A 13,771-nucleotide genomic window follows, 5' to 3' on the forward strand; every position below is an offset into this window, starting at 1 on the left:
AGATAATTTTGAAACCCTTGTACCAAAACAAACCAAATGCCGTTGCTACAGAGTCCTAAACTTCAAAAAGAATTTTGAGGTACTAAGGGCATCTGCAATGTAACAGCATTTTGTTATATTTGGTGCAGAGATCTCTCTAAGGTAGTATTATTATTCACTGTATTTTGCTACAGTACACTACATACATAGGCGGACCTACCTATTACCCAGGGGGGCAATTGCCCCTACTGACTTTTCCAAATCCTTTTTAGTTATTTGCTAAAAATATAAAACTTTAATGCCAATTACTTCAATCACGTGTAGTGCCCCCCTCAAATATATCAAAAAGTAACTTTCTACGTAAATGAAAAATAATAATATAATACTTCAAAAAAAAAAAATAAAATAAAATAAACTCTTAAACTTCTATCAATACACATCTTTCCACTCACACCACATTTTTCTATCTATCACTAATCATTATCAGATTATCACACTTCTCTATAATCCTACTACTCTCTCTCTCTAATCTTTATTATTATTTTTTATCTTCTAACAGATCACTTATCAGTTCTTTATCTTCTAACACTTCTTTATAATGCTATTTACTTCTAATCTATTCCCTGTACGAATCTTTTAACTTAAAGTCTCAAAGACTAAAATCTAAACCTACTCCAAGACTCCATGACTGGATCTGGGACCACATTTTCAAAAGGTAAGTTTATAATATATAATATAATATTTTACTTTTTAGAATATTTGATGCTTAGACATTGGAGTTATCTTTAATTCTTTATCTACATTGCAATTGTCAATAGGTTTTAAATAGACAGTAATTTTTTTTTTTCAATTAGTTTTAGATGGGCTTTGAATTGAAATGCATGCCCATTTTTCTTATTGTTTTGGAAAATTTATTTTTGATTACTTATCCTAAAAAAAAGCCAATAAATTGGACAAGAATAATATATAAATATAACAGATTATAGATTGGATTTATATTAATAGACAAATTGACATTAATTTATTAACAATTAATATATATGTAATATGTTTATGTTTATGTGCTATATATATCTGCAGCTTTATAATTATAATTATGCCTCATTGTCCATGTTTCTTCTATAAACAAATTATTCAATATAGACCATTATTAATATATTTTACAGATAATAATTTCTTGTTTTATAAATTTATTTTTATTTCATATTTGAAATAGGTATGGAAAGATATTATAAAAGAATTGATCAAAATTTATCACATCCTCCGGCACCGAAAGTAGATATTGATTGCAGTACAAAAAGCCATTGCAGTACAAAGAGACATTGCATCTCAATTGATATGAGTGATCTTCCTACTGATCCTGGACTGCGAATTCCAATTTCAGATTATAGCCTGAATATTCAAGATCAAATTCGAAGACATTATTTGCAGCAAGGGCCTTGTCAACCAAAAAATCATAAATTTCTTCCGAAACTTTTTGGAGGCGTGGAGCGTCGGTTCAACATTGAATGGTATGATCAATTTCCTACTTGGTTAGAGTATAACATCGATAAAAATTCCGCATTTTGTCTATATTGTTATCTTTTTAAGCAAAATAATGGAAAACAAGGTGGTGGTGAGATATTTGTTAGTAAGGGTTTTTCAAATTGGAAGAAAACAGAAACATTTGCAAATCATGTTGGAAAACATGATAGTTCTCATTACGAATGTTACAAGAAATGTGAAGCCTTGATGAATGAAAAACAACAAATTCAACACATTTTTGTCAAGAAAAACGACAAAGATCGAAAAAGTTACCGTGTTCGATTAACTGCATCAGTTGACAGTATTCGATTTCTTCTACGACAAGGTCTTGCATTTCGTGGTCATGATGAGTCTGAAGATTCTAATAATCAAGGTAACTTTCTTGAACTTCTAAATTTTTTGGCTGATCGTAATGAGGAAGTTAGAGCTGTTGCTTTGAAAAATGCTCCTGAAAACCTTAGATTGACTTCCCCAAGGATTCAGAAAGACATTGTAAATGCATGTGCTATTGAAACAATTGATGTTATTATTAAAGACATGGGAGATGTTGTATTTTCTATTTTAGTTGATGAATCTCGTGATGTATCTATAAAGGAGCAAATGGTTGTAATGTTTCGTTATGTGGACAAGAGAGGGTATGTGATTGAACGATTCATAGGCATTGAACATGTTCCAAATACAACAGCAATCTCACTAAAAATAGCAATTGATAAGCTATTTTCAAAGCATGGGTTGAGCATATCTAGACTACGGGGTCAGGGATATGATGGAGCTAGTAACATGAGTGGAGAATTCAATGGTTTGAAGAGTATTATCATGAAGGAGAATGAATGTACTTTTTTTGTTCACTGTTTTGCTCATCAGCTTCAATTAGCACTCATGGGTGTAGTCAAAAAACATGATTTAATAGGTATTTTATTTTCTTGTAATTATATATTAATACTTGTTATTTAATAAACTATGTAACTATGTTTCCATTTAATGATTTGTATTTAATAAAAAAATTAGGTACTTTTCTCACTGTGGTATCCAATGTGGTGAATATTGTTGGAGCATCATCTAAGGGTCGTGACATTCTTCGAGAAAAACAAGCTCCAAAAGTCATTGAAGCCTTAAAAAGTGGACAACTTTCAAGTGGAAAAGGCTTAAATCAAGAAAATGGGATTAAGCGTCCATGTGATACACGATGGGGATCACACTTTGGCACTTTGGTAAGCTTCACTATCATGTTTTCATCTATCCTTGATATACTTGAGGAAATTACAAATGATAGTTTGAATAGTGACCAAAAATATGAAGCATTTATTATGTTACAAGTGGTGCAATCATATGACTTTGTGTTTAGTTTGCATTTGGTAAAAAATATACTTGGAATCACAAATGAGTTGTCACAAGTCTTACAAAAAGGTGATCAAGATATTGTGAATGCCATGGATTTAGTTAAAGTATGCAATGAGCAATTACAAATAATGAGAGATAATGGATGAGATTCCTTAGTAGAAGAAGTTTCTAAGTTTTGTGTGGAATTCAATATCGATGTTCTAAATATGGATGGAATGTATTGTGCTCAAGGAAAATCACGACGTAGAGCTCCGAAGCTTACAAATTTTCACTATTTTCGTATTGATTTTTTCAACAGTGTGATAGATTTACAACTACAAGAGCTAAATAGTCGTTTTAATGAGGCTAACACTGAGTTGCTACTTTGTGTAGCATGTTTGTCTCCAAATAATTCTTTTGATGCTTTTGACAAGGAAAAGCTAATTCGTCTTGCTCAGCTCTATCCTCATGATTTTTCTACAGTGGATTTGAGGGTACTTGAATTTCAACTTCAAACTTATGTTGATGATCTGCGTTCACATACTGAATTTTCAGAATTGAAAGGAATTGCTGACCTTTCAAAAAGATTAGTGGAGACAAATAAACATGAGGTATATCCATTGGTATATTTGCTTATTAAATTGGCATTAACACTCCCAGTTGCAACAGCTTCAGTAGAAAGGGCATTTTTAGCTATGAACATTGTGAAAAATCAAATGTGCAACAAAATGGGAGATGAATGGTTGAATGATAGCTTGACTGTGTATCTTGAAAAAGATATATTCAGTACTATTGACAATGAGACTATTATTCATCGTTTTCAAAATATGAAAACTCGTTGAGGACAACTTTAAATATATGTGTTGAATGATTGCTTTATTTTGTTAACTTTTTGGAATATTGAGAATGCTTTTTAAGCATCAGTTTGAATGAGTTTGTAATCAATATTAACTTTTTAAATATTTACACAGTAAATTAGTTTTTTTTTTTTTTTTTTTTGGCATTGAGAAATTTTTTTTGTTAGAATTTTTTTTTTATGCCCCCCCTATTATCAAATCCTGGGTCCGCACTGACTAAATATATACCGTGTACTGCAGTACACACACGATATTGTCTTTTTTTTTTCTTTTATTATATATATAATTTAGAATTTAGTTTATTATGTGGAGATTAAATTGTATATACCACAAATTATTTTTTTTTATTATAATTTAAATAAAACATTATTAAATATTACACAATACAAATTTAAAGACACATTAAACATCACATTCTCAACATTCACAATCACATTACAATTTTTTTTAATATTAATCATAGTAATGCATACGATACATACTCAAAATTATACAATAAAACATTATAAACTTAAATCATAGTCAATGTTACACAATAAAAACATTACAAACTTAAACATACATTGAAAAATTAAAATTAAACACGCCAAAATCAAACGGAAAGTAATAACATAGAAATGAACCTTATGAGATACAAAGACAACAATTCAATAATGTGGAAAATTATTCCTTGTTCCGCCAAGATTGTCAAATATGGACTATAATCTTGTGAGTCATTTTCAGATCTTTCACCTTGATCTTGAGATTGTTGCCCTTCATCTTGAGCATTTTGTCATTGATATTGAGATGCTCGATATTGTGATCATTCTCCTTGTTCTCCAACTTCGGATGTTCGTGCTTTTTCTCTGTAAATTCTTCTTTTTTCGCTTTGAATGTACTGGCGAAACTCTGGATCGAATATAGAATCTAAATCTGTGAATAAAATTTTATCTTCAACATTTCTTTTATGAGGTTCATTTCTATCTGTGTTACTCTTTTCAATAACTTGAACGAGTTTTTTACTTTGTTCCATTAGTTTGTTAAATTGATCATCACCTAATTGTTTTGCCTTTGCTTTTTTCACACCAATAGGTCTTTCAGTTGAATTAGTAATGATTTCCTCATTATTTATATTAAGATCAAATGAACTCATACCGGTGGATGCTGACGTTGGAGAATCGAAATTGTGAGATGATGATTTGGACGAAGTAAAATTAGGACCATCTTGTTGGAATCTACTTGGTGCATTGATGTTGTCATCACTTGTAAATTTCTGAATGTGTTTGAGGATGGGCCACACATGATCAAATTTAAAGCCTCTGCTATATTTTTTTTCTTGGCTAATAACATCTTTCGCTTGATTTAACTATTAAAACATAAATAAAATAATGGTGTCAATAAAATTTTAAAATAATTTAGTAACAATAAGTAAATTATAACAAACACTTACAATATCTTCTTGTGAAGCATCACTTGGATTTTTATTTTCAATTTGGTTGATGCATCCCCTTAATTTTGCAACTGCACCAATAATGGTAGTCATTCGAGTTTGCAAAGATCTTCTTGGTCGAGGTTGATTACTAAATTTCTCATTCTAGTGGTACTCTGATTCAACTATTGCCCAAAAACTGTTACCTTATTGGTTTCTTCCTATGATTGGATCTTGAGAAATGTCAATATATACATGGCACAAGTGCATATCTTTCTCAAGTGAGTATGAAGCAGTGCGATTGAAAGATATTTTGGAAGAAAATGTAGTTGTTTTCATCCCATCTTTTTACTGGATCTAATAATGACATTAATGACGTCATGCAATACTAAGACGTGCCGGTCCAGCGCAAATCTAGACTGCAGTACTCCAAATGCACGTTCCACATCTTTTCTACATGCTTCTTATTTCATTGCAAATAATTTCTTTTTTGGACCACGTAGATCATGAATACTTTGAACGTAGACCATTTTGGATATATACCATCAGCTAAATAATAACCCATATTATACTCTTTTCCTTTAATAACATAATTAGCAGAAGGAGCAATACCTTCAGCAAGATTAGCAAAAAGATGGGATGCCTCCAGCACATTAATGTCATTATTAGATCTCGGTAAACTAAAATATGCATGCCATATCCAGAGATTATAGTCAGCTACAGCTTCAAGAATAATAGTTGGGGACCCACTACGACCACAATCTCAACCGTTGCATTGTGTTGTCAAATCACATCTTTTCTTCTGAATCCAAAATGAGAAGAAAATAAATCAAATCTTATGTAGCTTTTTCATCCCTATATAATCTCACACTACTCATTCAAATAGATTACCTCTTCCACACTACTCATTCAAACTGATCATATCTCTTCAACATATTTTCAAAACAACTACATTTTCTTCCAAAATGTCTTCCAGTCGCACTGCTTCATACTCACTTGAAAAAGATATGCACTTGTGCCATGTATATATTGACATTTCTCAAGATCCAATCATAGGAAGAAACCAATCAGGTAACAGTTTTTGGCAAGAGTTGAATCAGAGTACCACAAGAATGGGAAATTTAGTAATCCACCTCGACCAAGAAGATCTTTGCAAACTCGAATGACTACCATTATTGGTGCAGTTGCAAAATTACGGGGATGCACAATCAAATTGAAAATAAAAATCCAAGTGGTGCTTCACAAGAAGATATTGCAAGTGTTTGTTATAATTTACTTATTGTTACTAAATTATTTTTAAATTTTATTGACATCATTATTTTATTTATGTTTTAATAGTTAAATCAAGCGAAAGATGTTATTAGCCCAAGAAAAAAAATATAGCAGAGGCTTCAAATTTGATCATGTGTGGCTCATCCTCAAACACATTCAAAAATTTACAAGTGATGACACATCAATGCACTAAGTAGATTCCAACAAGATGGTCCTAATTTTACTTCGTCCAAATCATCATCTCACAATTTCGATTCTCCGACGTCAGCATCCACCGGTATGAGTTCATTTGATCTTAATATAAATAATGAGGAAATCATTACTAATTCAATTGAAAGACCTATTGGTGTGAAAAAAGCAAAGGCAAAACAATTAGGTGATGATCAATTTAACAAACTAATGGAACAAAGTAAAAAACTCGTTCAAGTTATTGAAAAGAGTAACACAGATAGAAATGAACCTCATAAAAGAAATACTGAAGATAAAATTTTATTCACGGATTTGAATTCTATATCCGATCCAGAGTTTCGCTAGTACATTCAAAGCGAAAAAAGAAGAATTTACAGAGAAAGAGCACGAACATCCGAAGTTTGAGAACAAGGAGAAGGATCACAATATCGAGCATCTCAATATCAAGGACAAAATGCTCAAGATGAAGGGCAACGATCTCAAGATCAAGGTGAAAGATCTGAAAATGACTCACAAAATTATAGTCCATATTTTGACTATCTTGGCGGAACAGAGAATAATTTTCCACATTATTTGATTTTGGCGTGTTTAATTTTAATTTTTCAATATATGTTTAAGTTTGTAATGTTTTTATTGTGTAACATTAACTAAGATTTAAGTTTATAATGTTTTATTGTATAATTTTGAGTACGTTTCGTGTGCATTACTTTGATTAATATTAAAAAAAATTGTAATGTAATTGTGAATGTTGAGAATGTGTACTATTGATTATAATGAGAATGTGATATTTAATGTGTTCAATTTTAATTTTTTTTTAATGTGTCTTGTATACAATTTAATCTCCGGGTAAAAAACTAAATTCTAAATTATATATATAATAATATAAATATATATAATAATAATTATATAATAAAATAATAAAAGAAAAAAAAATACAATACCGTGTGCTGATCTCTGCAAAATGCTGTTACATTGCAATGCCCTGAGTTAAGATTAATCGGATTAACTAGCACGAATAAAATAACAAAAAAATTAAAATCTAAAAACCCCACAATTACCTTAAGAAACGATCAATACATTTAACAACAATACAAATCATAAAAACGACGGAGGTATCTAATTTTTCTAATGCCTCAATGGTGTCGCAATGGATTATAACTCATTTACTTTTGTGCACAGTTTTCAAGAAATTGAGTAATTTTAAAAAACTAAGCCGGTCCAATATTATGACTCAGTAATAATATGTGTTCCCAATATATACTCCTCAACATAACATAGAGTGAGCACCAACTTTTTAAAACAGTGGCCACCAATTTTTTTCAACAGTTTTAATAAATGAAGTAATGTTTAGGTGTATTTTGGCTGCTAGAAATGGTTTAGTTGATTTATGGTAGAATTCAACCAAAATTGAAATTAACTAAGAAGAGCAAATATACAAGTGACAAAAAACACGTTACATTATTAAAAGATAAAAACACAGTTAAACCATGTTGAATCATCAATTTCAAGAGTAACAAATCATGAAAACAAAAAATCTCGATGAGCATAATCCAAATGCTATTTAAAGCGGCCAATTCATCAACTAAAAATAATCCAAAACAGTCGATATACCTAAGAATTTAGCATAATTGCATAAACCAAAAGCTATTGAAAGAAATTAAACGGTACCATCTCAAACAAAATACCAAAATTCGATAATTTCATGTTTTTATAAAAATAAAAATAAAAAGCGAAAAAGAAACCTAATCGCCGCCGACCTTCTGATAAACGTAAGTCAAACCACACTTCCCGCAGTAGTGTCGATCGAAGTGATTCGCCATGAAAGTGCCGGCGCCACACTCAGCGTTGGGGCACTCCTTCCTCAGCCTCTGGACCTTGCCTGAGTCATCGACCTTGTAGAACTGGAGGAGCGAGAGCTTCACCTTCTTCTTCTTGTGCTTGATCTTCTTTGGCTTAGTGTAGGTCTTCTTCTTCCTCTTTTTGGCTCCTCCCCTGAGACGGAGCACCAAGTGGAGAGTCGACTCCTTCTGGATGTTGTAATCCGCTAGGGTTCGGCCGTCCTCGAGCTGCTTTCCGGCGAAGATGAGACGCTGCTGGTCCGGCGGGATGCCCTCCTTGTCCTGGATCTTGGCCTTGACATTGTCGATGGTGTCGGAAGACTCAACCTCTAGGGTTATGGTTTTACCCGTTAGGGTTTTCACGAAGATCTGCATGACTGCAGAAAGAGGTGAGACGACAAGAGATAGGTGTGATGAAATAGGGTTTTGGGGAAAAAGGAGGATTTTATAGTGACAAAAACTAGGGTAAATTTATTGGGCCGTGTCTCTGTGATTTGGGCTGTTGAGTGCACTTTTTTTATAGAGTTATTGACAAAATTTTCAAATGTTACAAAAATAACATATTTATTTTAAGTAAGTTTAATACTGGATTTCTATGTAAGAATTCATATGTCTAATTGTCTATTATAATTCCGATTTATCTTTGTAATTATTTTCTTTCAAGGGTTCTCTCCTCGTTTACCATTGAATTTGTGATGATTAACAAAGTTTTATAGGGCATTTTACATATCTAACTAAGTTATAAAAAATATACCCAAAACCAATAATGTACTGTCATATATAACATATTTAATTTAATTTAATTAAATATAATACTTTTCCTAAATTACTCACTTACATAATAATTTTCCTAAAATAACTTAATCTACCAAATCATTGATTTATTACTAATTTCCATTCCTTTATTTGGTTTAATTGTTAGCAAAAAGTCACCACGGTCTACACTACTAATCAACATTCAGACTAGCCATATGATATCAAATTTAACCAATTTTTTTTAAGAATATGTATCTACTACTAGTGTACGTATGATCATGTTTATACTTTGTTTGTATTTAGGATATGAAAAGGTAATGTTTTACAATATTCAATTACAAATACTTGTCTAAAAAGTGGTTCATATGATCATGGTTATATTCTGTTTGTAGGTAGGATACCAAATGGTAGTTTTTTTTTTTAATTTTATGTAATACACTAGTAAGTATATAAAATTATTAAAATTGGGCCAAAGTGCAAAATAATTTCAAAAAATAGATCATTATACCAATTACCCTTATATAAAAAAGATATCACTAGGTATATAATTATATGCATGATATCTTCGTATAAAATGTTTAAACATTAACTTTCACCACTTTATAAATACATATAAGTATGTCAAAGTTGATTTTGTCAAAATAATTTCATGTTTGTTAATATTGTGTTCGTTGGATACTCAATAGAAGTATAGTGTGTATAGCGAACACTATTAGTATACAATCATATATCCCAAAAAAAGTTATAATTAGGTCTAATAGTATATTTATGCATAATGTTATATGTTGGATACTATTTTTATTAAAATGTGTTGAATACTATTTAGTATGTATATAATTGTTAGAAAATATTAATAAAAGAGATGATTGCAATCAAAATAATAGAAAATATATATAACATTAACAAATAATATTATATAAGATTAGTAGAGATTTATGACAATTATCATAAGAGTAAAATGGAGAAGATCAAGATCTCAAGAACAATACAAGATTTAAACAATGTTCAAAGCATTTATTTTAAAAGTTATTTCCTCCCTCATAAGAACACTTTGGGAATACTCTCTAGAAATACTGAATTTACTTCTTTTATACTTAGCATGGTGTTCTGAAGATGAGCATGTCATCACAAGTGTTCTATCCATGTATATTTTTCACTTTCACACAATACCTCCAAGTGAGCAAAATTGTCTCTATTTATAAAGTACTCATCCACCATTTTATTTTCAAACTCCACAAACCCCCTTGGTTGTGACCAAAGTTAAATTGGGTGTTTATGGAATTAAAAGTAGGAATTAGGACTTACCAAAATGTTTGCAACATTCAAAATGCAAAAAATTATTTCACTGGCTGGCAGTGCACAATGACCAACCAGACACAATTTTGTGCATTTTGTCACAAATCTTTCTCATATATTTTGTAACCTCCATTCACATATTTGGGAGTTATAAACATGCACACAACAGCTATAACAATATTATAGCTAATGAAAATAAAATTCAAGATGTGTAACTCCTTTTACACATCAATTAATGAATATTTGTAAGAGTTACAAAACTTATGATCATCATTTCTAAACAATTGTATAAATCCACTCTATATGTAACAAAATATTTTATGATCATCATTTCTCAAATTCGTAACTCCACAATATATGTTACATTTGACAAAATAACATTTGTCACACTCTATTATTTGTCACATAGTTTATTTAATCAACATATTATATTGTTTTATAAATAATATAACAATTATATGTAGAATATCTATGTAAATTTTGTAGGATACTATTTAGTATCTGTAGATGTGATTTCCTATAATTGATTAAATGGGCACCAACAACCTGTCAATAACAAAAAGAGAGACAAGAGTTCAAATGGGGAACACCGATGGGGTGTCAGCCAAAGAGACTCTGACGCTCAAGTCAGTTGAATTGTAGTAACAGTTAATTGAAAGTAGTAAAACAATAATGTAAATAATGATGAATGGATGAATAGTAGAATGGTCAAGGTGACGGTGACGGTGACTGCAGAGCTTGACGGTCTAATTAGATCAGTCTGACTGGTTCGTGATAAGGGTCCGGTCAGGTCAGTCTGACTAATTCGACTTGCTTCACGGGATCAGATTCGAGAGAGTGTTCTTAGTAAAAAAAGATTATTCGAAGTAACTTTTTTTTTAGATGCCTCGCTCTTAGCCCCTAACGGTCCTTTTTATAGTCGTTTTTCGTACCGTTCCAGTTCTGCCTACCTGATCCATCTGACCTGTTCTTAGTAGTTCTCCCCCTAATTTTCATGGGAGGGGTTGCATATACCTTGACTGATTCAAGGTCTATAGCTGACTGAATGTCTCTAAATTCGGGTTCAGATATTCGTTGATCAATCAGATGGGTCATTTAGCATACATGTGTCCATTTATGTTCGATTGGGTTGACTAGCAAGTCTGGTTGGCTTGTTGGTCCTAGTTGGCTAGTCCAACTAATTTCATGGATCATGTAGACGGAATTTTCCCACTATAGTTTGTCCCTCACTCTCTAGTTAGAATTTATTCTAGCTAGAGAGTTTATGATGTCAGATTATGTTTCGTAAAGCACAAGTGGAGCCTAGGGTTGGCTGGCCGACTACCGTTTGACGCCTAACGTCATGGGACGTGCGCAATAAACGCTGGTTCTTCGATCAAGTTTTGAATGACTTTCTAGTCAGATCGTTCCTGTGTTTCGGATATGAAGTCTCATTTGAAGCTTTAGACAAAGGTGCTAGTCGAAAATATTGAGAAAAATCAGTCATTCACAACCACTGATGAATGATTCCTCGAAAAGTTAAGGATTAGTAATCCTTTTTTAGAAATCGAATGGATTCAGTCTCGCTTCTGGCCACCTTATTCCGTCACCCGAGATCCAAGTCAGCACCGGCAAAGATCTCTTAATTCCTCGTGGCCGGGCCGCAAGGAATCAATCTACTGAAAGCTTCTAGCGACTCGCTTCTACGCCCGACCGATCGTAGGCTGAGTTGGTCCATGTGGCAAAGAGGCCTATTGGCCGTGTGGTGTGCACAGGCATGGAGTCGCAGACGCGCATGGTCTGAGTGGGCGACTGGTCATGGGAGAGGAGATGCGCAGGCGCGCAAGGTCGAGATGCCAAATGCGTACGGGTGTGGAGTTTCCCTAACGCGCGAGGCTGGTAGGTCAATTGACCGAGAGGCTGACTAATGGCATGCTAGCACACGTAGGGCTGGTGGCCTGCTGGCCGAGAGCCTGACTGGTGGTCTACTGGCCAAGTGCGGCAGACCACCTAGTCTGATTGATGACCTATTCGCACGGACGGGCCGAGAGGCCGACTGGCTGATTGGTGGCCATTTGGTGGTCCTATTAGCGCGCGTGGGGATGGTGGCCTATTGGTGTGTGTTAGGTGACCGTCTAGACCGAGAAGACGATCGGGGTGCGATGTGGTCGACTGACCGAGTAATCCAAGTAAATCGTTGAATGGACTATCAAAATGGCCGAATGGACCGAGTAATTGAGGTCATTCTGCAATTCCTGAGCAGCTTGAAACTGGAGAGTGTGGCTGTCCTTAAAGTGTTTCACGGCATCCTACTATTTTCACAAGGCCTCATCGAGTTTGACTGCTTCGGCACGGGTGTTGGTGAGAGTAATAACACCCTACAAAAACAAATCAATATGGGATGAAGCACATGAAAGGAATAAACGAGTATAAGAGTTAAAAAGAAAATAGAGATCAACTCACTGAAATGATCTCGGACAGTGGCCATCCAAGGCTGGAGTCGGTCGACGCGTTTTGATGCTTGAAGACAGCATCAATGCTCGATGAGTGTTGAACAAGGGTTTGGACCAGGGAGGAGATGGAGGAAGCAGTTGCCTTCAGTTTCTCCTTCACTCGTTCCTTCTCGTCCGCGAGAGGATCCATTCCACGGGCAAGGGTCAGAGTGTTCTGCTACTCAGTAGCAACATCAAAAGGAGTGCCTAACGAATGGTTGGAAGGCACCGTCGGAGGAGAAACAAAAGATCTGCGAGCAAGAGGATCACTCCTTTGCTGCTTTGTTGTCGGCACTTTGCTCGAGCCGGCTTCTGGAGTCACCTTTCTCTTGGTGATCTTTTTGGCTGGAAGTGAAGGGGAAGCATAGAGATCGAACATCTCTGAATCACACATGGTTGTAGTTAAGAAATGCAAGTGTATTATATCATGGAAATATATGAATAAGCATTACATTTATACCAAATGATATATGACTCAAAAGACTTTTCAAAATAGCCTACGACCACAACATACACACAACAAAAGGGAATACTACATTACGTGGAATCCCCTCCTCCTCGTCATAAGACATGGGCTCATCCTCCTCCAATTCCAGCACTTTCTTGCTTTTTCCTTTGTCAATAGAAGGTGTCGAGGCTCACCTTGTTCCCTTATGCTGATCCATGTTGTCCTCCCTTGAGGAACATGGAGCGCTTGAGACTGGTCCTCCCTCAATCCTCCCTCAATTGCTTCCTCAACAGTTCCTCCACCAGCAATGCCTTCTTCATTGGCATGGTGGGTATCGAGCAAACCAACTCTCCTCAGGTTCTCATCGGTTACGAGCAGCCTACAGTTCTTTGCTTCAAAGGGAAGTCGATCTA

General features: G+C 33.8%; 3 protein-coding genes across 3 annotated transcripts; 1 reads left to right on the forward strand and 2 right to left on the reverse strand.

Annotated features, from left to right (window-relative positions):
• The first annotated feature begins 663 nt into the window (after positions 1–663).
• LOC133823651 (uncharacterized) lies at positions 664–2,990 on the forward strand. The gene is made up of 3 exons (XM_062256505.1): positions 664–694; positions 1,196–2,413; positions 2,512–2,990. The coding sequence occupies exons 1-3, from the start codon at positions 664–666 to the stop codon at positions 2,988–2,990; spliced, it is 1,728 nt and encodes a 575-aa protein (XP_062112489.1).
• Positions 2,991–4,482: 1,492 nt separating this feature from the next.
• Positions 4,483–6,261, reverse strand: LOC133823652 (uncharacterized). Its single transcript, XM_062256506.1, has 4 exons — positions 6,194–6,261; positions 5,632–5,768; positions 5,110–5,180; positions 4,483–5,025 (listed from the first exon to the last, which is right to left on the reverse strand). Exons 1-4 carry the CDS (start codon positions 6,259–6,261, stop codon positions 4,483–4,485), a joined length of 819 nt encoding a protein of 272 aa, XP_062112490.1.
• Positions 6,262–8,018: 1,757 nt separating this feature from the next.
• LOC133822138 (ubiquitin-ribosomal protein eS31 fusion protein-like) lies at positions 8,019–8,811 on the reverse strand. Its single transcript, XM_062254373.1, has one exon. It carries the CDS (start codon positions 8,760–8,762, stop codon positions 8,292–8,294), a length of 471 nt encoding a protein of 156 aa, XP_062110357.1. The 5' UTR covers positions 8,763–8,811; the 3' UTR covers positions 8,019–8,291.
• Between the last annotated feature and the right edge of the window lie 4,960 nt (positions 8,812–13,771).

The sequence above is a fragment of the Humulus lupulus genome, chromosome 3 (genome assembly GCF_963169125.1).
Source record: "Humulus lupulus chromosome 3, drHumLupu1.1, whole genome shotgun sequence".
NCBI lineage: Eukaryota > Viridiplantae > Streptophyta > Magnoliopsida > Rosales > Cannabaceae > Humulus > Humulus lupulus.